We start from the raw sequence: 23374 nt of genomic DNA, 5'->3' as shown, positions 1-23374 counted from the left end.
AAGTTAAATGGTTTCACTGTCAATTCTTTTTTATTCCATAAACTGAACTTGCGTTTCCAATCATCACCAACATCTTCAAAAAATTGCTTGAAGATTTAAAAGCACACCAATTTCTTATTCGGGGCTGTTTGGCTTATTTGCTTCATTCCATTATGACTTATTTGCTTTTCAAATAAGCAAATAAGTAAATAAGTCATTCCAATAAGCTTAGCCAAACAGTCCCTTCATCTGAGCAACCTTATTTATCATCTCCATTTTAAAAACACATTCAATTTAAAAGTAGACTTTATTCATAAACTGGGATTTGGGAAAGTCAACCAAAATGCCTTAGCCACCATAGAACTCACACGTCTTCTCGATCTCTCTGTCACGGCCCCCGACCCGGTTTGACCCGTTTCAGGAGCCGCGGGACAGGAATCCCGTGGTATTTAATTTAAGCGACAGCGGAAGTCTTTTTAAAACAGGATCTTTTAATAACTCAAACTGCCCGTTTTATAGCTGAGGGATAAATCCCATAATTTACAATAATATGATTTCTCTGGGAAATCTTTTATTTTCAAAACATGCTTCTTTTATTTATTTACACTGAGCCACTTTTCTAAGCTGGGAGTGCTCCACGACACTTTTCTTTGCTCATACCAGATCACCTGAAACATGTTTGAAAAAGGTTTTGTCAGCGGGGAAATACTGAGTGAATCATTCATTTTACTGAAAACGACACCTTTTTGTTATAATTTACAGTATTAAGGGGAATTACAATGTTTCTGATATCGAACCAACTACCCACAGTACTTGTCACTTGACTACCCATTGGCTATCTCGTTGTCCAAATGGTGTCTGTGACTGTGGTCAGATCACCCCTTGGCTAACTCGTTGTCCAAGTGTGACGGGAAATAAGTAATGTATACAAAACCCCACATACCGGCTGTAACTTGGTGATTACATAGACTTAATCACTGTACCTATAACTTTGAAAATAATTTGGAGTTTTGTAAAACAGTTGATAAAAAGAGAATGAGTCACATTGCAGATTTACGAGCAGAGTATAAGCTTTACTGATTAGCCTTCTAACCTAATTTAAATAAAAATGCACACACAAACGGGATTAGTAACTAATTCAGCAGTTACGTCAATTCACGAGATTAAACCCTCACAACTATTATCAAGTGCGATACTTAATAATCCAATGGATTCACAACGAATGACAGAGCATAGTCCGAATTCGAACAGCACTCAAACATTCAAGTTGAAATCACAATGAATAACAAAGTACAAGCTCAATTTGAGCATCACTCGGACAATCGTTGGATAGTTATAATCGATCGGACGTTGAATCGTAATAGCGATCGAGTTATTACCCTGATTGCGGCAGCACCTCGTGATTCGTGTGTGTGTTTATTGTGATATAGCAGCCTTATCTCGACGTACACAGAAGCTATTTACGTCGTTTCAACTCCTCTGTGCAAGTCCCAAGGTCGGCTATTTATAGTAATTTTTGGGTCTCCCTTACGGACCGTATGCCTGATCCCCTTACGGTCCGTAAGCTAAGCAGTCTAATTATAGGCTGCCTAGGCTCGGGACTAGCCTTGGTGAATCAAAACTTTTGGCCAATCAGATCTACACAACGACTTTAATTGATAACTATTCAACTAGGGTTTGCCCCCTCGAGTTTTAGGGGTCCTGATCCTAATTCCGGTTGTTCTGAAATTTTTAGGGCTAATGCAGAATTACTTGGGTGTCTTAATTAGGGTTTTCTTATTGACTAATTATCGTCCTAATTATTGATTTTAGTGACAGTTGTTACACTCTCTGTGATGTTAACAACCCACCACCATTTGCAGCTCATGACGAGGATCTAGAAGAAGGATTGACGTGGATTTGTATCTCTCTAAACCCAGACAAGAGCCAGCAACCAACGCAGCCGTGACCCAAACCGTTTTGCCCCGGTGACCACCACTCGTTTTCCCGACTAGTATCCGTCACCCAAAATCAGACCTGAAACGAAAATCCGTCACCCAAAATCAGATCTGAAATGAAAATCTAGACGATGAAGTGTGAGAATGGCGACAGAAAGACGACGATGTGGGGGTTGGCCATTTAGCGTGTGATTCTAGTCGACCGGAAGTGGTTGGTGGTTCAATATGGTGGAGGTGGTTGGTTGATTGTTTAGGATCAGGTTTCCCAGTGGTGGTTGGTCGTTGATTGTTTAGAATCAGGTTTTCTGGTGGTTCGATAGGGTGTTTGTTGGAGACGTCGGTGACTGGAGGTGGAGGGTGGTGGTCATTGATCGATGATGGTGGTGGTGGTGTGTGAGATTGTGAAGAAAGCTGGAGAAAAGGGGATAGGGTGGGTAAAAGCTGGAGAAAAGGGGGTGGGTGGGTAAGGGTAATTTAGTAATTTCATACCTATTAGACTGTGAAAACTAACCCCCATTCGCACCAGGGACCATCCTAGTAACAAACGATTAAACCACGGGGAGCATACATGCTAATTTGAAAAGTTGGGGACTAAACATGAAAAAATGTGAAACCACAGGGACTATCCGGGCAATTAACTCTCTATTTAATTTAACTCGGGAACACAGATGAACTAAAGATGAGGGGATGGCAGTGGTTGTTATTGATCGCACGTTTAGAGTGAGAGAGGTGGTGGGGCCTGCTTGACTTTAATAATATTTCTTCTTTATTGTTTTAATTTTTATTTTTTAAAAGGAGGGGTAAATAAGTAATTTTAGATGGACTTAACGGAGAAAACTAACGAACATCCACTCCAGGGACTATCCGAGTAACAACTCGTCAAACCACAAAGAGCACCAGTGTAATTTTCAAAAGTTGGGGACTATAGGTGTTATTTTACAAAACCACAGGGACTATCCGTGCATTTTACTCTAAATTAAAACACTAAAAATTAGATATATACCCCTACCCCCACCCCCACCTCCTTCTTCTAAAAACCCCCCAAATCGTCTCTCTCTAAACGCTCCTCTCTTTCATCTTCACATGCATAATAGACACCAAGCAATTAAACATTAACCAAATGCCCTGATTTATTTCACACTCATTTAACGGTGAAAACTAACAGACATCCACTCCAGGGACCATCTGAGTAACACAAAGTAAACCACAGAGAGCACCGGTGTAATTTTCAAAAGTTGAGGACTATAAGTGTTACTTTACAAAACCACAGGGAGCATCCGGGCATTTTACTCTAAAATCTTTGTGATAAAAGAACAGTAAAATTATAAAAACTTCTAAGGGTAAAGTCGTAATATATCAAGAAACAAGACCCATTTTAACAAAACATGACTTATTTAACAACACAAAAACCACACAACGTCACTACTACACTTGCTATTCAAAACATGGGTTTCTTGTGTCTTATCCTTGTGGTAACCATCACAACCTCCTTAGCATTTCCGATCAACCACCAAAACTACTTGGTATTGCCTCATTCCCTTCAAGGCTCCGGCGCATGCTTAAGCTGGCGGGTGGGCGTCGAGGCAAACAACATCCGCGCTTGGACCCAAGTTCCCACAAAATGCGTAGACTATATAGGCAGTTACATGACCGGATCACAGTACCGTCAGGACTGTAATCTTGTATGTAACGAAGCCTATAACTACGCGAAACGCCTTAACCTTACCAATGACGGCAAGGACGTTTGGGTTTTCGACGTAGATGATACCATACTCTCCAATATCCCTTATTTCAGTGCCGAAAACAATTGGCAGTAACTATCAAATTTTTTTTTTTGGTTTTATATTCTTAAAATGTGTTTGATGAGTTTGTGATGAATATATTCAGGGGGGTGATTAATACGACGTCGTTTGCTGAATGGGCCGAGAAAGGAGAGGCTCCCGCGATACCAGCGGCTCTAAAATTGTACAAAAAACTTATAAAGCTGGGATTTAAGATTGTGTTTCTCACTGGAATGTATGAACAATACACGGATATTCGTATCGAAAATCTTAAGGCAACTGGTTATACTGAATGGGAGAAGCTCATCCTAAGGTCAGCAATATTTCACTTAAATCATTAACTTTTTAGTGTATAGTTTTGTTTGAAAATTTATATGTGTGCAGGGGAGACAATGATGAAGCTAGTGCAGTGGAGTACAAATCAAGCATAAGAAAAGAGTTGGAAGAGGGTGGATACAGAATTAGAGGTAACATGGGTGATCAATGGAGTGATTTGGTCGGTACCAACACCGGAGATCGTACCTTTAAGATGCCCAATCCTTTGTACTACGTCCCTTAGTTCACATGATGACATCTTCATTGAATAATTGGTGCTTCAAGTTTCTAGTTGGTGTGAGTGAGTGAGTTTGTATGTATAAATAAGACTTGTTCAAAGTCAAGAGTAAACTAAGCTTAGTTTATGTAGTGTATGTAGATTGTAGAAGCACTTTTATGTAGTATTTAAGAAGCACTTGTTATGTTTTATCATTATCTTCTTTAGCCGTAACAAACTATATTAAGTTGATTTTCTTTTCGAACGACAATTTTTTTTTTTTTTTTTTTTTTTTTTATAAAAGTAGCCTTGCTAGCAAGCAACTAGCAAAGGGCAAACCAACAACTACAACAAACATAAAGGGGGAAGAAAGACAACATTACACATCGAAAGATCTCCACTTAGCTTGGAAAAATCTAATGCCAAGCACTTAAACCTATAATTAATCCAAAAATAGCTTAAAGATTTAATTTCTTCGTAATTAACTAATTATCTCAATCTTTACCGGCTCATTTGAGAAGTGGTAGTAGGGGCGGACCTACCCTATAGCAAGGAAGGGCGGCCGCACCCCTTGAAAAAAAAATTAGTGTATATTTTAGGCCAAAAAAACCCGACTGCATCCCTTGAAAATATGATTAAACACCTTATCCGCACCCCCAACAAATAATTTTTGGGTCCGCCACTGAGTGATAGTTGTGAGCACGCCAAATACTCCAATAAACTATCAAAATGATGGATTGAATATTTTTTTTTCTTCTATGAGCGGCAATCGGGACATGCTTATGTAGCTTGAACAGGCCATGAACCGAGAAAACATAAATCGAAGGAATTTTGCACCACTTAATTATGTTTTACCGTCTCACAGAGGCCACATAATACAAAGAAAATATATAATCAAGTGATTCGTCACAAGACCTCCAAGGATTATTTATAGTAACGCATATAAGAGATGTTGCAAGTTATTGCATATTAGACGCAATGTAATTATTATTATTACTATATGATAATAGAGAAAGGTAATGAACAGTTAACGAGGGCATGTTGGTCATTTTCCAATGCTGATCAACTTAAGAAGATGACATTTGGAATACGGCAGAGTGGCAGACGACAGAACAGTTACAAAGAGAGAGAGAGAGGGAGTGCGGCATCGGAGAGAGAGGGAGAGAGCACGGCGTCGGAGAGAGAGAGAAAGCGACCAACGTTTGTGACGGTACAGGAGTAGAGGGCGACGGGGATGTTAGCTTGGAGGCTGCCATGGCTCTGATAGTGACGACGGTTAAACGGCTAGGGTTCCGATCAAGTTCCGGCATCTTTTCGGTAAGCCCTTTTCTCTTGCATGTTCGCTATTTGGTTAGATCCGACGACTCATGTTTCTGATGAGTAGGTAACCTCCGGCGAGGTTCAAGCGAAGATTCCAGGGAAGAACTTGAAGATGCATGTCTCCTTTTCGAGTAGATCAACAAACCCCGAGATGGAAGACAGAGACGGATTTGGCTCTCCGGCTTCAACACTGTGAATGCGCTGAACATGGCTCTCCATCAAAGACAGGATAAGCCGCACATGGTGGCGGGGTTATGGCGGCGCACCGGCGTCGACGGCGATGAAGAGGCATCCACCGGCCGGAGCCAATCCGGTGTTATCAACAGGTTATATATTCTTGATATCTATTTCACACTTCGAGGGTTTTTCGAGAACCCTAAGAACTGTGGCGGCGCCGGTCAAGGTGTCGATATTGCGCTGATCGTGCAGCTGATTAATCACAGGTTTAATCATTCATTTTTCATTTTACCATCATGTTGTTTGAAGTTATGAGTTGGAGTTATTTTGTCAATTTTTGGTTGATATGAAGATTTTCATGTAAAATGGCGCCTAGATAATCAGATTATTAGAATTTGTAGAAATGATGGTGGTCCTGCTTCAAGTTTTGGAGTCTCAAAATGGATATGACGGTTCTATGATATACAAGGCATCACATACAAAAAAAGCCCTAGATCCCTAAACCCATCTCTTGAAATTTATACACACTAAATTGAAAGATTAATTTTTAGTGAACTTATGCTTCTTTTTGAATATAATCTTTCATCTCACAATACATCATAAATTTAGGAGGACACTAACCGTGTAACTAGATAATTGAAGAGAACAAAAGCGGAGGGTTGTGATCAAGAGAGAGTGAAGATGGTACATATCTCAAACTACTATAGGACAGAGATGCTGATGATGTGAAAGTTGCTAATTTGGAGGCCCACCTAAGGAGAGACACAAACTTTTCTAGCAAGCGGTTAGCTGATGAAAGAGGGACTGATGAGAGGAATGGATCAAAAGAAACTTCCAGGTTAGGAATGCAAAATTTCAATTTATTTGTAGTAGAGTACTTCTATACTAACAACATGGTTAAATCTCCCTTTATTTAAGACTTTGATCTTTAATCAAAAATGGGTTTTCTTTATGAAAATTATTGATCTTTTTGTGGTTGAATAAGCGAAAATGATGGGTGTTGACAAGAGTAACACCAGCACCACCAACAACACTTTCAATGCCGTAATTTATGTGTGCGGTTTTTAGGTTTGTTAATTATGCAACCACTGTGGTGGTTACGGTTTACTCTAAAAGACGGTTGACTGACTTGCAAAAGGATGAAGAACGGCTACTGCTGTAATAAGATATTGAAGACAAACAGCAACTAACAAAACAAAGTGTTATTTCATTAATTATAAAATTATAATACAATGATGATTACCAGTATTAGTGTGCTGACGTGCTGTGCGATGTTGAATCATTGGTGCTTCGCCGATGAATCATTGGTAATTCCACACACAGATGTGCATATAGATGAGAGCTTAAAATTTATAGAAAAACCTTTGTCGATTGAAGATCGACAGGTGAAGAAGCTTCGCAGAAAGCACGTACCGATTGTAAAAGTCAAATGGGATGCTCGTAGAGGTCCTGAATATACATGGGAAGTCGAAGCTACAATGAAAGAAAAGTACCCCTATTTATTTGAGTAAATCTCGGGTCGAGATTTATTTTAAGGGGGTGAGGATGTAACACCTCGAATTTTTGTGTCCAATGATGTGTTAACACGTGTCATTTGTTTACACGTGGCATCTATAATAAATAAAGGACTAATTTTGACAAACCTTGAAAGTATATAAAATTCGAGGGTTATAAATGTCAACAAGGGTAAATATACTGTATAGTAACCCTAAATAACGCTTGAACCTTCAAACGAATAAATCATAAATCGCACGGAAGCGAAACGCGGAAGAAAGTGAGAGATTACGAGCTACAGGGGTTAACTGTATCAACATGTTTAATATTACCTCTGAGTGACCCTTTAACGTTCCCAAGGCTTCGTAACAGTATTATACGCTCACTAGAATAAACTGTATAAATTCCGCGAAGTTCCGTCTTAAAACGAAAGAGTTATACTCAAATTCGTATGAGAAGGGTTAAAAGCGTCAACAGTGAAAGTTAAGGCTTTCTGAATAATTAATAAATAAACCGGGGACTTAGCAACGCGGGTAAATAACACGAGGCCCCTATCGGTAAATAACCGAGGGCCAAACCGCAAAGTTACCCCTTCAAACCCGAGAGGTCAGGTAAATCATTACGAAAGATTTCGTTATTAATTACCAGGATTTCGTAATCATTTCAAAAGATTTTAAAAATCTGAAAAATAGGCCCTACGCGACCCGCATTGCATGTTGGTTAAGTTGAGGCGGGCCGCGAGCCTCCTCTTTTACGCGTCTGATCTTTGAATCTTAGGCGGCCCGCATTATAAACGCATGGAACTTCCATGCGGGCCGCATTAGACGCCCAGATGCAGAATACTTGTAACTACTTGCCTTTTGGAGCACTTGAACGACCAAACACCAATCAATGAGGCATGGGTGCCCCCTACTCGACCCATATCACTCAGGGGACATCTACCCATCATCATGACCAGTATAAGTTGTTGTGTAGTGATCTAGAGAGCTTTCTTTGGCTATAAATAGCCACATTATGTGCATAACATTCACACAACACAAAACACATTCATCTGATTATTTCAAGAGCTCTCTAGCATCCATCTCTGCTCTCTAAGCAAGAACACACTTCTGTAAGTCGTTCACAACCATTTTGGTCATGCATTTCCATAGTTATAGCTCATAAACGCAACCGTCGTAACTAACGGTTGTCATTACAATAACTTGCAAATGGTTCAGTCTTATGACGGATCAAAAGTAGTTTTGAGTAGGTAATTATGTGGGTAATAAACCCCTAAAAAGGTTCCCCCTGATCACCACTCTAACTATGTCAAAAATCGAGTCAAACGTGCGGTTAAAAAGTCAACAGAAAGCTATTTTAGCGATTTATGCATAATCTGTAATGTATATGTTATGAAACCTGTTTTGACACTTATAAAATATGATAATAAGTATATAAGCTTGTTTGCGCTCGTTTGAATCGATCATTTGCTATATTGACCCGGTTCGGAGCCGAATGTCGCAAAAGTTTGACTTTTGCTTTGACTTCAGTTCTGACCCGTTTTAGTGAGGTATAAATATACCTTAAGACTCTCTTAGGACCAGGTCACATGTCGGTATAAACCTCTGTGATCGGTTCATGAGTTATCCGAGTCTTTTGCGCATTTCCGTCATTCGCCTAAAAGTTGACCGTAACGGCCTTGTGAAATTAAAACGAGTATTCCGGACATGTGAGCAGACCAAAACCTTGCTTATTAAATTATAAGCATGTCCTTAAAGTTTCACGTCAATCCGAGGTCTAGAATGAGAGATATGCTAATTAGCGCAATTTAGATAAACTTTTGTAATAAACGGCGCAATTAGCATAACACCTATCTAAACCAAGATTTCGTCACCAAAACTTTTACCCACTGTATTAAAATAATATTTTGGGAATTTTAAAGATTTTTAATAATTTTTACCTCGCTCATAACCTGCGGTTATGGCTACGGTTCGGTAAATACCGAATATGCCCTTTTCGGCCAAAACATGAGTTCTACAAGGTCTTTTGACCCGATTCCAGTTGCTACTGATTTTAAATAATAAATAAAGTATTTTAAGCTTTATAAACTGTTCGGGAAACTTAGATTTCCTGTAGAATTCGAAAAGCCCTTTTAAAATCTTTAAAATGACCGAAAAGCCCCTACGGGGCATAGTATTGACTTAAACTCGTTACGGGCGTCACGGAAGGTATTCTACTGATACCACGACTCATTTAAGGCATATTGACTTAGGAAATAAGCGTACGACTCTCATGGTTAACCGTTTCGCCTATTGCGCGCACGGTTCGGCTTATGAAACTAGTTTTCATAAATTAGCCGATACGGGTCAAATTATATTATTTGAACCCCAAAATTCAGAGCGTGAACCATAAACCCGTATAAAACAAGTCTCTGAACTTGTTGGGTCAGAATCACACTCCATTCTCGGTTTTCGCCTTTCACGCGATTAAACCATATATATATATATATATATATCGGAACCAACCGGTCTAGGCTACGGCCATTATAACGACCCGTTAGGATTCTAAGAGGTTAATTAAAACCTTCGTTCCAGATTAGGAGCCCCAGTAAAAGCTATCGGTGATTTAATCCAAAATAAGGAAATATACTTGCAAAGGTAAATACTTTAACTTATTTCCCCTATATGAGCTTGGGTTACGGTATATTAATACCGCTTGATTGAGCATTATATTCTTCCATCGCTTAGGTGGTTAATTAAATAATATGATCGGCTCATTTAAACAGTTTTGTTGCTTATAAGCCTTTGGGGGGTTTAATGACCGTTGTCCCGGATATCCTTGGCATCATTTTACGAAATGGCCACGACCATCGACATCCCGGTGTAGGCGTACACCCGGTATAAAGTGTCGACATTAAATTAAAAGACGTAGCCGTTGGTTTTTATACTACGGTTTTACGCAAACGTGGTGTGTCTATAAATCTTTAACCCGGCACGACCCGGGCTACTGAACGCATAAAAGAACATGTAAAACGTTCACAAGATTTTATTATAATTTTCCCAAGTTATAAAAGAGTTTGTGCCGTGTGCATTCAAATCAATTTTAATAAACATTTTCAAATGTGTCAGTTGAATGTATTTACCAGTGTAAACTGACGTATTTTCCCCAAAAAGATTAAGTGCAGGTACCTAAACGTAAATTGGCTGGTATTAGCTCCCTAGCGTCGTGATAAGTCTCGCAAGCTTGATTGCAGTATCTGATGGAACAACACTTTATGTTTATTTACGATCCGCTGTGGATATATTCAACTTCTGTAATACATTTGATATTACAACCTGAGGTTGAAGTTTATATATTTATCTTTAAGCTTCCGCTGTGCATTATATAATTGTGTGGTTTGACTATATTGTTGCCAACATCGTCACGGTAATCCCCCACCGGGCCCACCGGTGAGACACGTGGAAATCGGGGTGTGACAGGTTGGTATCAGAGCCAACATTAAGTGAATTAAACACTATCCTATTGTGTTTAATCTCAATGACACAATTGCACATACTTGAGTCTAGACAAGAACTTAGGACAAGTTCGGATTAATACTCCTTTTTGTCTTTACTTTCATTTCGATTTTTAATAAGTTTTGGAGCAGGAAAATGCCACCCGTTATATTCCGAGGAAGAGGAAGGGGAAGAAGAGGCCGAGGAGAAATCGTGACACATCACGATAACGAAGCTGGACCATCTGGTACAAGACATCCTTCGATGACAAGGAGCGAAGAACCACAACGACGAAGAGATCTCTACGAACCCGCGAGGCATTCCACTTCGCACAGCTCAACGGCATCCTACCGGCACTCCTTTGGACCAAACTCAGAAAATGATCCCAACAACCCACAACCTTCCTTCATACCTCTACAACGTTCGGTATCGACCCGGAATTATGACGACCCTACTCCATACTACATAGGTCAGTTTAATCCAGCTGACTACATACAGGAACCTTCAGGTTTTGTTCCACTAGGGCCACAAGACCACTTTTCTGAAGATCCCATGGAGGAAGATGAGGATCCTACTGAACCAGCTCGTGGTACGCCCACGCATCCGATAGAAGTCTCTGATGGGTCATCCTTCCATGGCACACCTTATCAAGGACCAGACAGTTTCCAAGCGTTGTTTGACCGACATGAGTGGTACTACACACCACCCCAACAGACATCTCAACAACCGCGACATCCACAGGATCCCTCTGAGGATTCACGCTTTGAGGCAGTTACGCCACCACCTCCGCCACCGGCGCAACCAGTAATACCTGATCCGCCAAGGCGAAGGAGGACGAATGCTCGTATGTCTACACGAGGAGGAGGGGGTATCCACTTCAGCACTCCTCGACAGTCTAGTAGTAGCCACTATCCGCCACTACGAGAAGAAGAACCTCAAGTCCTATACAGGAGGCGAACTCCGCACCAGCTGCACAAAATTCGCCACCATTTGGGTATGACCAACCCATACCTGCTTATACGGGTCCAACGGCTTACAACCCGTTCGAACCGTCACAAGCACAATACAACTACGGCTATGAGCGCGACCCCTATGTGGTGTCCGCAAGATATAATGCGCGCTACCCTGACGGAGCACATGGAAACATGGGACCACCGGACTACTCAGCTCATGGGTATCCAATACCTCCCAGATCTCCAGTTCCACATCAAGCGCCGCAACCACGTTTCTCTCCTCCTGAACAGGAAGAAATACTCCATCGACTGGATCGTGTGGAGAGAGAGTTCGAAGAAGAGAAAAAGAGCCACCGAGGATTTCTCAAAGGCTTGGCGAACCTACTAAAGGGCAAAAAGAAGAAACGTGACCATTAGCCCTTAATAGTTGTACGAATGTAATTTCTACTTTAAAATAAGTCCCTGTGTGGACAACTTATCATATTTCAGTCCCTACGTGGACTTATTTTGAGTCCTTGCATGGACATCTATCTCGTATTAGTCCCTGCGTGGACTTGTTACTTATTTTAAAAACCTCTATGGAGGTATGTACTATTTGAAAGACCCGTTTAGGGCAATATGTAATTGTATTTGAGATTTTGGAATGTATGTTATGAGTTTTGTTTTAATATGTATAAAATAAATCAAAACCATTCCTTTTATATTGATCTGCCTAAATAAAGAATCTTAAAAGGTGAAACCTAGCTTGGTGTCTTTTAAGATCCAGTCAAGATGGTACGACCTAATTGAAAAGATTCTGATTCCCTGTTAACCTCTGTACGCATGTTAACAATCATGGCAGATGTGATTCGTTAAAATCACGCACGTCATTCATATACAATGATCCTTTAAGGATTTCAAAACCCAACTAAATGATTTATAAATCGTGGGTTAAATCACCAATGAAGGTGATCAATATTATTAAAACATCCATTAGTGATGTAATGCCTACGGGCCAATATTATTAAAACATCCATTAGTGATGTAGTGCCTACGGGCCAGTATTATAAAAACATCCATTAGTGATGTAGTGCCTACGGGCCAACCATATTAAGACATCCATTAGAGATGTAGTGCCTACGGGCCAACCATATTAAAACATCCATTAGAGATGTAGTGCCTACGGGCCAACCTTATAAAAACATCCATTAGTGATGTGGTGCCTACGGGCCAACCTTATTAAAAACATCCATTTGAGATGTAGTGCCTACGGGCCAACCATATTAAAACATCCATTATAGGTGTAGTGCCTATGGGCCATAATAATTGTCTTATAAAGACAAAAGGCGGTGGTAGTCTATGACTCCCTGTCAGAAAGAGATAAAAGAACTACGGTTCAATTCTCTATGCCTTTGATTCTCTGAAATCTCGGCTAATATTATAAAACATCATCATGATTAGGCTTTATGCCGCCAATACTATCTATATAGCTGAAATAGGATATATTCAGATCCTAATATGTAATGAATTAATAAGTTAACCAAATATGGTCTCTGTACCATGGTTGACAAATTGTCATAAAAGAAAATTATATAATAATCTCCTGAACAAAATTTTGTTATCTTCTGTAACAGATTCAAGTTACAATGGCGGATCCCAACGGAGAGAACAGCCACACAAATGAAGATGACTATGACAATACGCCAGTGCATCTGACCGGCGCACAACTGAAGGCTCTGATTGACAATGCTGTTCAGGCAGCTATTGATCGTCAATATACTGAGTCCCAAGGCAGAACCGTGTCAAAACCACCCTCTAAACCAAAGACACACTCCAAACCACCCTCTGAACCCAAGAAAGATGACGACAAACACTCGTCCACTGAGCACAGCGTTCATCGCGATAGAGAATATACTGATGCATCAAATGCTAAGGGTTGCACCTACAAATACTTTGTATCATGTAAGCCCCGGGAATTTACAGGGGAGAAAGGTGCTGTTGATTGCATCACCTGGCTAGATGAGATGGACACTATTGTGGACATCAGCGGGTGTGCAGCGAGGGATGTGGTGAAGTATGTGTCCCAGTCTTTTAAGGGCGAGGCCCTGGCATGGTGGAGGGCGTTGGTGCAGGCATCTGGTAAGTCTGCTTTGTACAAGATGACATGGGAGGAATTTATTGCTCTCATTAAAGAAAACTACTGCCCTCAGCACGAGGTTGAGAAGATTGAGGCGGACTTTGTCTCACTAGTGATGACAAACCTGGATTGTCAAGCATATCTGACAAGCTTTAACACCATGTCACGCCTGGTGCCATATCTTGTGACACCAGAACCTCGAAGGATTGCCCGCTTCATTGGGGGCTTAGAGCCGGCAATCAAGGCCAGTGTGAAGGCCTCTAGGCCGACGACCTTCAGGTCAGTTACTGACCTCTCCTTGTCTCTTACACTTGATGCTGTCCGTCTGAGGGCACAAAGGAGCAAGGAGGCTGAAAAGCGAAAACGTGAGGATGATACCTCACGAAAGTCTGGGAAAAAGCACCGTGGAAACGGTGAGGGCAAGAGAGGGTCGGAGGCAAAGAAGGAGGGGCAAGCTGATGGAAGACCTCACTGCAAGGTCTGCAAGAAACCTCACTCCGGGAAGTGTAGGTTTGCGTCTGGTTCACAGTCGCAACAAAAGACTCCATCCTGTGGGCTATGCAAGTCCAAGGATCATAAGACCGTGGAGTGCAAAAGGATAAAGGATGCAACCTGCTATGGTTGTAATGAAAAGGGGCATATCAAGAGTAACTGCCCAAAGTATGCCAAGAAGGCGGAAGAAACAAAGAAGTCGAATGCGAGAGTTTTTCGCATGGATGCAAAGGAAGCGGTTAAGGACGACAATGTGCTTACAGGTACTTTTCTCGTAAATAATATATTTGCAAGAGTACTATTCGATTCTGGCGCTGATAAATCCTTTGTAGACCAGAAATTTTGCCAACTACTAAATATGCCAATCAAAACCCTTGACGTGAAATACGAAGTAGAGTTAGCAGACGGCACGATAGAAACCGTCTCTACTGTTCTAGAAGGATGCGAAATGTCCATTAGGAACCATTCTTTTCCTTTATCTCTATTTCCCTTCAAATTAGCGGGTTTTGACATTGTGCTAGGCATGGACTGGTTATCCCGTAATCAGGCCCAAATCATTTGCGGCAAGAGGCATATAGTGCTAAAGACTCCGAGTGGTGAATCGCTTACCATTCAAGGAGATACGCAGTATGGGTTGCCCGAAGACGTATCTATGCTGAAAGCTTCAAGGTGTTTGAACAGAGGCTGTGTAATTTACATGGCTCAGGTGATAATAGAAGAACCAAAGCTGAAGATCGAGGATCTTCCCGTCATTTCTGAATACCCCGAGGTTTTTCCTGAAGAACTACCTGGTTTGCCACCAGATAGACAAGTGGAGTTCAGAATAGACATCATTCCTGGAGCAGCTCCGATAGCAAGAGCACCTTACAGATTAGCTCCGACGGAAATGAAAGAACTGAGGACCCAGTTGGATGAACTGCTGGCGAAAGGTTTTATCAGACCTAGTTCATCTCCCTGGGGAGCTCCTGTCCTATTTGTAAAGAAGAAGGACGGATCGATGCGGTTGTGCATCGACTATAGGGAACTAAATAAAGTTACCATAAAGAATAGATATCCTTTACCAAGGATCGATGATCTATTCGATCAGCTGCAAGGAGCAAGCTACTTCTCAAAGATCGACTTAAGGTCGGGTTATCATCAGCTAAGGGTCAGAGATGAAGATGTTCACAAAACTGCATTTAGGACTCGCTATGGTCATTACGAGTTCCTAGTGATGCCTTTTGGGCTCACAAATGCACCGGCTGCGTTCATGGATCTCATGAATCGCGTCTGCAAGCCGTATTTGGACAAATTCGTCATCGTCTTCATCGACGATATCCTTATATACTCCAAGAACCAAGCAGACCACGAGAAGCACCTTCGTTGCATTCTCGAATTACTACAACGTGAGAAACTCTACGCCAAATTCTCGAAATGTGAATTCTGGCTACGAGAGGTCCAGTTTTTAGGACACGTTGTGAGCGAGCGTGGTATCCAAGTGGATCCCGCTAAGGTAGAGGCGGTCATGAACTGGCAGGAGCCAAAGACGCCTACCGAAATCCGTAGTTTCCTGGGGTTAGCAGGATACTACCGGAGATTTATTGAAAATTTCTCGAGGATTGCTGCGCCCTTGACTTCCTTGACCAAGAAGAAAGAAAAGTACATTTGGGGCCCAAAGCAGCAAGAGTCCTTCGAAATACTGAAGCAAAAGCTAAGCAACGCACCTGTGTTGACATTACCGGAAGGTACAGATGAATTCGTAGTTTACTGCGATGCATCACACACAGGCATGGGGTGTGTGCTTATGCAGAAGGGCAAGGTGATTGCCTATGCTTCAAGGCAATTAAAGGTGCACGAAAAGAATTACACCACCCATGATTTGGAGTTGGGTGCCGTTGTATTTGCACTGAAATTATGGAGGCATTACCTTTATGGTATTAAATTTGTAATTTATTCTAATCACAAGAGCCTCCAGCACCTGTTCAACCAAAAGGAGTTGAACATGAGGCAGCGCCGTTGGATGGAGACCCTGAATGACTATGATTGCGAGATCAGGTACCATCCCGGCAAGGCGAATGTAGTCGCCGATGCCTTGAGCAGAAAGGAAAGGGTAAAACCTATTCGAATCAATGCCAAGAGCATTGAGGTCAAGAACAATTTAATTGAAAGGATTTTAGCTGCACAGCGAGAGGCTGTGTTGGAAGCTAATTACCCCAATGAAAAGCTGGGAGTAACTGAGGAGTAGTTGACTCTTAGCAAGGATGGAATTCTTAGGCTGAACGGACGTATATGGGTTCCGATTTATGGAGGACTACGAGATGTTGTTCTCCAGGAAGCCCATAGTTCCAAATACCCAGTCCATCCTGGTGCTGACAAGATGTATCAAGATTTGAAGGCAAATTATTGGTGGATAGGCTTGAAAAAGTTTGTAGCCGCCCACGTAGCAAAGTGCTTGACTTGTGCTCAAGTGAAAGCCGAGCACCAAAAGCCGTCTGGCTTGCTACAACAGCCTGAACTTCCCGAGTGGAAGTGGGAATGCGTAACTATGGACTTCATAACCAAGTTACCCAAAACCAGGAAAGGAAATGATACAATATGGGTCATAGTCGATAGGCTGACTAAATCAGCTCATTTTCTACCCATCAAGGAGACGTATAGCTCCGATATGTTAGCCCAACTTTATGTTGATAAGATTGTAGCCTTACACGGCATACCTGTGTCTATTATTTCCGACAGGGATACTAGATACACATCTCATTTCTGGAAAAGTTTCCAGCAATCTTTGGGCACGCGTTTAAACTTTAGTACGGCTTACCATCCACAGACGGACGGTCAAAGTGAGCGTACTATCCAAACGCTAGAAGACATGCTTCGTGCATGTGCGATCGATTTAGGTGGTAACTGGGATAAGAACCTACCCCTGATCGAATTCTCCTACAATAATAGCTACCACACCAGCATAAAGGCTGCGCCTTTCGAGGCATTATACGGTAGGAAATGTAGATCGCCTGCTTGTTGGGCGGAAGTAGGAGAGGTCCAACTATCGGGACCAGAGATTGTTTTCCAGACAACGGACAAGATTGTCCAGATCCGGGAACGTCTCAAGGCTGCCCGCGATAGGCAGAAAAGCTACGCTGATCCAAAACGTAAGGATCTTCACTTCGAAGTAGGTGAAAAAGTGTTGCTTAAGGTATCACCCTGGAAGGGGGTGATGCGTTTCGGCAAGAAGGGCAAGCTGAGTCCGAGATACATAGGACCTTTTGAGGTCATTGAACGGGTCGGATCAGTTGCCTATAAGTTAAACTTGCCTGAAGAGCTCAATGGAATTCACAATGTGTTCCACATCTGCAATCTCAAAAGGTGCTTCGCCGATGAATCATTGGTAATTCCACACACAGATGTGCATATAGATGAGAGCTTAAAATTTATAGAAAAACCTTTGTCGATTGAAGATCGACAGGTGAAGAAGCTTCGCAGAAAGCACGTACCGATTGTAAAAGTCAAATGGGATGCTCGTAGAGGTCCTGAATATACATGGGAAGTCGAAGCTACAATGAAAGAAAAGTACCCCTATTTATTTGAGTAAATCTCGGGTCGAGATTTATTTTAAGGGGGTGAGGATGTAACACCTCGAATTTTTGTGTCCAATGATGTGTTAACACGTGTCATTTGTTTACACGTGGCATCTATAATAAATAAAGGACTAATTTTGACAAACCTTGAAAGTATATAAAATTCGAGGGTTATAAATGTCAACAAGGGTAAATATACTGTATAGTAACCCTAAATAACGCTTGAACCTTCAAACGAATAAATCATAAATCGTACGGAAGCGAAACGCGGAAGAAAGTGAGAGATTACGAGCTACAGGGGTTAACTGTATCAACATGTTTAATATTACCTCTGAGTGACCCTTTAACGTTCCCAAGGCTTCGTAACAGTATTATACGCTCACTAGAATAAACTGTATAAATTCCGCGAAGTTCCGTCTTAAAACGAAAGAGTTATACTCAAATTCGTATGAGAAGGGTTAAAAGCGTCAACAGTGAAAGTTAAGGCTTTCTGAATAATTAATAAATAAACCGGGGACTTAGCAACGCGGGTAAATAACACGAGGCCCCTATCGGTAAATAACCGAGGGCCAAACCGCAAAGTTACCCCTTCAAACCCGAAAGGTCAGGTAAATCATTACGAAAGATTTCGTTATTAATTACCAGGATTTCGTAATCATTTCAAAAGATTTTAAAAATCTGAAAAATAGGCCCTACGCGACCCGCATTGCATGTTGGTTAAGTTGAGGCGGGCCGCGAGCCTCCTCTTTTACGCGTCTGATCTTTGAATCTTAGGCGGCCCGCATTATAAACGCATGGAACTTCCATGCGGGCCGCATTAGACACCCAGATGCAGAATACTTGTAACTACTTGCCTTTTGGAGCACTTGAACGACCAAACACCAATCAATGAGGCATGGGTGCCCCCTACTCGACCCATATCACTCAGGGGACATCTACCCATCATCATGACCAGTATAAGTTGTTGTGTAGTGATCTAGAGAGCTTTCTTTGGCTATAAATAGCCACATTATGTGCATAACATTCACACAACACAAAACACATTCATCTGATTATTTCAAGAGCTCTCTAGCATCCATCTCTGCTCTCTAAGCAAGAACACACTTCTGTAAGTCGTTCACAACCATTTTGGTCATGCATTTCCATAGTTATAGCTCATAAACGCAACCGTCGTAACTAACGGTTGTCATTACAATAACTTGCAAATGGTTCAGTCTTATGACGGATCAAAAGTAGTTTTGAGTAGGTAATTATGTGGGTAATAAACCCCTAAAAAGGTTCCCCCTGATCACCACTCTAACTATGTCAAAAATCGAGTCAAACGTGCGGTTAAAAAGTTAACAGAAAGCTATTTTAGCGATTTATGCATAATCTGTAATGTATATGTTATGAAACCTTTTTTGACACTTATAAAATATGATAATAAGTATATAAGCTTGTTTGCGCTCGTTTGAATCGATCATTTGCTATATTGACCCGGTTCGGAGCCGAATGTCGCAAAAGTTTGACTTTTGCTTTGACTTCAGTTCTGACCCGTTTTAGTGAGGTATAAATATACCTTAAGACTCTCTTAGGACCAGGTCACATGTCGGTATAAACCTCTGTGATCGGTTCATGAGTTATCCGAGTCTTTTGCGCATTTCCGTCATTCGCCTAAAAGTTGACCGTAACGGCCTTGTGAAATTAAAACGAGTATTCCGGACACGTGAGCGGACCAAAACCTTGCTTATTAAATTATAAGCATGTCCTTAAAGTTTCACGTCAATCCGAGGTCTAGAATGAGAGATATGCTAATTAGCGCAATTTAGATAAACTTTTGTAATAAACGGCGCAATTAGCATAACACCTATCTAAACCAAGATTTCGTCACCAAAACTTTTACCCACTGTATTAAAATAATATTTTGGGAATTTTAAAGATTTTTAATAATTTTTACCTCGCTCATAACCTGCGGTTATGGCTACGGTTCGGTAAATACCGAATATGCCCTTTTCGGCCAAAGCATGAGTTCTACAAGGTCTTTTGACCCGATTCCAGTTGCTACTGATTTTAAATAATAAATAAAGTATTTTAAGCTTTATAAACTATTCGGGAAACTTAGATTTCCTGTAGAATTCGAAAAGCCCTTTTAAAATCTTTAAAATGACCGAAAAGCCCCTACGGGGCATAGTATTGACTTAAACTCGTTACGGGCGTCACGGAAGGTATCCTACTGATACCACGACTCATTTAAGGCATATTGACTTAGGAAATAAGCGTACGACTCTCATGGTTAACCGTTTCGCCTATTGCGCGCACGGTTCGGCTTATGAAACTAGTTTTCATAAATTAGCCGATACGGGTCAAATTATATTATTTGAACCCCAAAATTCAGAGCGTGAACCATAAACCCGTATAAAACAAGTCTCTGAACTTGTTGGGTCAGAATCACACTCCATTCTCGGTTTTCGCCTTTCACGCGATTAAACCATATATATATATATATATATCGGAACCAACCGGTCTAGGCTACGACCATTATAACGACCCGTTAGGATTCTAAGAGGTTAATTAAAACCTTCGTTCCAGATTAGGAGCCCCAGTAAAAGCTATCGGTGATTTAATCCAAAATAAGGAAATATACTTGCAAAGGTAAATACTTTAACTTATTTCCCCGATATGGGCTTGGGTTACGGTATATTAATACCGCTTGATTGAGCATTATATTCTTCCATCGCTTAGGTGGTTAATTAAATAATATGATCGGCTCATTTAAACAGTTTTGTTGCTTATAAGCCTTTGGGGGGTTTAATGACCGTTGTCCCGGATATCCTTGGCATCATTTTACGAAATGGCCACGACCATCGACATCCCGGTGTAGGCGTACACCCGGTATAAAGTGTCGACATTAAATTAAAAGACGTAGCCGTTGGTTTTTATACTACGGTTTTACGCAAACGTGGTGTGTCTATAAATCTTTAACCCGGCACGACCCGGGCTACTGAACGCATAAAAGAACATGTAAAACGTTCACAAGATTTTATTATAATTTTCCCAAGTTATAAAAGAGTTTGTGCCGTGTGCATTCAAATCAATTTTAATAAACATTTTCAAATGTGTCAGTTGAATGTATTTACCAGTGTAAACTGACGTATTTTCCCCAAAAAGATTAAGTGCAGGTACCTAAACGTAAATTGGCTGGTATTAGCTCCCTAGCGTCGTGATAAGTCTCGCAAGCTTGATTGCAGTATCTGATGGAACAACACTTTATGTTTATTTACGATCCGCTGTGGATATATTCAACTTCTGTAATACATTTGATATTACAACCTGAGGTTGAAGTTTATATATTTATCTTTAAGCTTCCGCTGTGCATTATATAATTGTGTGGTTTGACTATATTGTTGCCAACATCGTCACGGTAATCCCCCACCGGGCCCACCGGTGAGACACGTGGAAATCGGGGTGTGACAGCCAGCGATGGCAACACTATTTTAGTAAGCTCTTTTTTTCATTTTAAAAATCAAAGCGAGATTGAATTATGGAGACTAAATTCAATGTGGCAGGTAGCGTTGATTGAAGAACAGTGACAATCCAAGGACTCGCGAGACTGAAATCTTGTACAGGTAAAGTGGTAAAAGCCCACCCTAACACACACACACAGAATAATTCATTTATATTGCTTTGTTATGATTCACAAAGTTCTTGAACTACACTAGGGGGCTTTAACTTTTATAGTCAAACAGTAAGGCATATTAGTTAAATGCTGGGTGATTTATGACCTGATAACAAATGTTTCAAAAGAAAGGGTTAATCAAGTCTTTGTAAAAGGTTTAACTTGCGAAATATTAATCGACATAAAAGATAATGGTTTTCTTTAAATTTACAGTTGCATTAAACCCAATACCATGTACAAGAGTTGGAGAGTTGTTGGTGCTAAAGTTTTATCAAACTGGGATGGTTTTTGTGTTGTAAGGGTACTGTGTTTGACTAAAAAAGTCAAGGCGTAACAGTTCAACCTCGACTATAAAAGTATTTCGGTATACTTATTGCTTATCTTGATGTTAAAGTTTGAGATAATACTCGCTTATAATCGTTTTTGTGCTTTGTTAGTTTGCAGATTTCCCTTTCACTATCTATTATACAGATATGAGTATTTTTTCAAGCAACTACGTTCATCAAGATTGGCCACCAGTTGTTGCACATCTTATAGAGATAGACTTTAGGCCACCACTCAACAACTGGAATAGAGCACTACCACCCATCATCAACCGGCCAGCAAACAACTAGAATGGCTCACCACCACCGCAAAACACTGGAGCAATACCACCAAGCATTGTTGGAGGGCCTAACTACCAGCAGCAGGGGGCAGTGTGGACAAACAATGGAGGCAATAATCTTAAATGGATCTGATTTGATACTTATTTGTCCTAAACGTTATTCCATCCAATTCAATACAGATTGTGTATGTACATAGTATAAAGTCCAATTCACACATACTAGAGTCAAGTCTAATTCACACATATTAGAGAATCGAATACACCTTATATGAAACACCACAAAAAAACATATTGTGAATCGCGCAACGCACGACGATAAATAACACTAGTTAGAATAAATTAGAGGTGACATTATGTAAATAACCCCCTCATTGTAAATCCTTATTACATCAATACAACATATTTACAATTACACACACAAAGGTGTTTCAGCTCAGTATCAAAGCTAACATCGTCGGAGTCACCACATACCACCACACCGCCGCCACCGACCACCACACTCCAGAGACATTGGAACTTGTTTTTCAACCTAAATCGTCACAGATTGATCACCAAATCATTACAATTTAAGCTTTCTAGTGGACTAGTTTTTGCATCTGACATAAGTTTCTCAACCAAAAACGATTTTTGGACCATGTTTTCATAATCTGGTCTTTCCGATACTACACACATAATTTAAGACAACAAGATGGTATAATATAAAATATGAATACTTGTGGGTTCAGGGGCGGATGTAAACTCTGAAACAAAAATGTAATGCTTACTTCTTCAAACAAAGTTTGTATTTTTGAAAGTTTGATTATGATCTTGTTACTCCTGTGCAGAGTGAAAGAATATGGAATTGGGGAGACATGTAATTGTAGGGGTGTGCATAGGTCGGTTTGGTTTAGTTTTTACTATTAACCATAACCATAACCGCTAGTTTGGTTATAGAGTTTTGGTAACCATAACCAAACTTTGGTTACGGTTAATCGGCTATGAAGTCAGTTACGGTTTGGTTTTGGTTAATTTTGGTGGGTTAAGTAACCAAGCAAGGTTTGAAATAAATAGGGTTGTGCACGATTTGAACTTAGCTGGAGCCTATTTTATAAGATAACAGAGACTAAACCTTTTGGTTAAACTACCGATTTAGGGTTCTTTTTAAAAAGGTAATTCTCAAAGAAAAACAATTATGGCCATAAGACCTTAGTTCTTTATCAAAATAAATGGCATCTACATCAAGATCATTTTGTTACTAACATACTTTTATCTTAGTAAAAACCTTCTTTATGGTTTTGTAAAACACAAATCCATTATATAAAGTTAACATC

The 23374-nt window shown here is 40.6% G+C and overlaps 1 protein-coding gene and 1 long non-coding RNA gene across 3 annotated transcripts; both read left to right on the top strand.

The window, feature by feature from the left end:
• Positions 1-3333: 3333 nt before the first annotated feature.
• On the top strand, positions 3334-4447 carry LOC110880188 (acid phosphatase 1). Its single transcript, XM_022128772.2, has 3 exons — positions 3334-3729; positions 3804-4010; positions 4082-4447. The coding sequence occupies exons 1-3, from the start codon at positions 3362-3364 to the stop codon at positions 4254-4256; spliced, it is 750 nt and encodes a 249-aa protein (XP_021984464.1). The 5' UTR covers positions 3334-3361; the 3' UTR covers positions 4257-4447.
• Positions 4448-5294: 847 nt separating this feature from the next.
• LOC110880189 lies at positions 5295-22283 on the top strand. 2 transcript variants are annotated; one of them, XR_004868260.1, is made up of 5 exons: positions 5298-5546; positions 5614-5992; positions 6336-6564; positions 21351-21410; positions 21898-22282. It is a non-coding gene; the product is annotated as an uncharacterized LOC110880189 (long non-coding RNA). The 2 variants fall into 2 exon arrangements; XR_002559253.2 differs by having other exon boundaries at positions 5295-5546; positions 5614-6564; positions 21898-22283.
• Positions 22284-23374: the final 1091 nt, after the last annotated feature.

Source organism: Helianthus annuus, chromosome 9 (assembly GCF_002127325.2).
Source record: "Helianthus annuus cultivar XRQ/B chromosome 9, HanXRQr2.0-SUNRISE, whole genome shotgun sequence".
Lineage (NCBI taxonomy): Eukaryota > Viridiplantae > Streptophyta > Magnoliopsida > Asterales > Asteraceae > Helianthus > Helianthus annuus.
The sequence above is the reverse complement of the archived record's forward strand: the minus strand, read 5'-3'. Positions and strand labels throughout refer to the sequence as shown.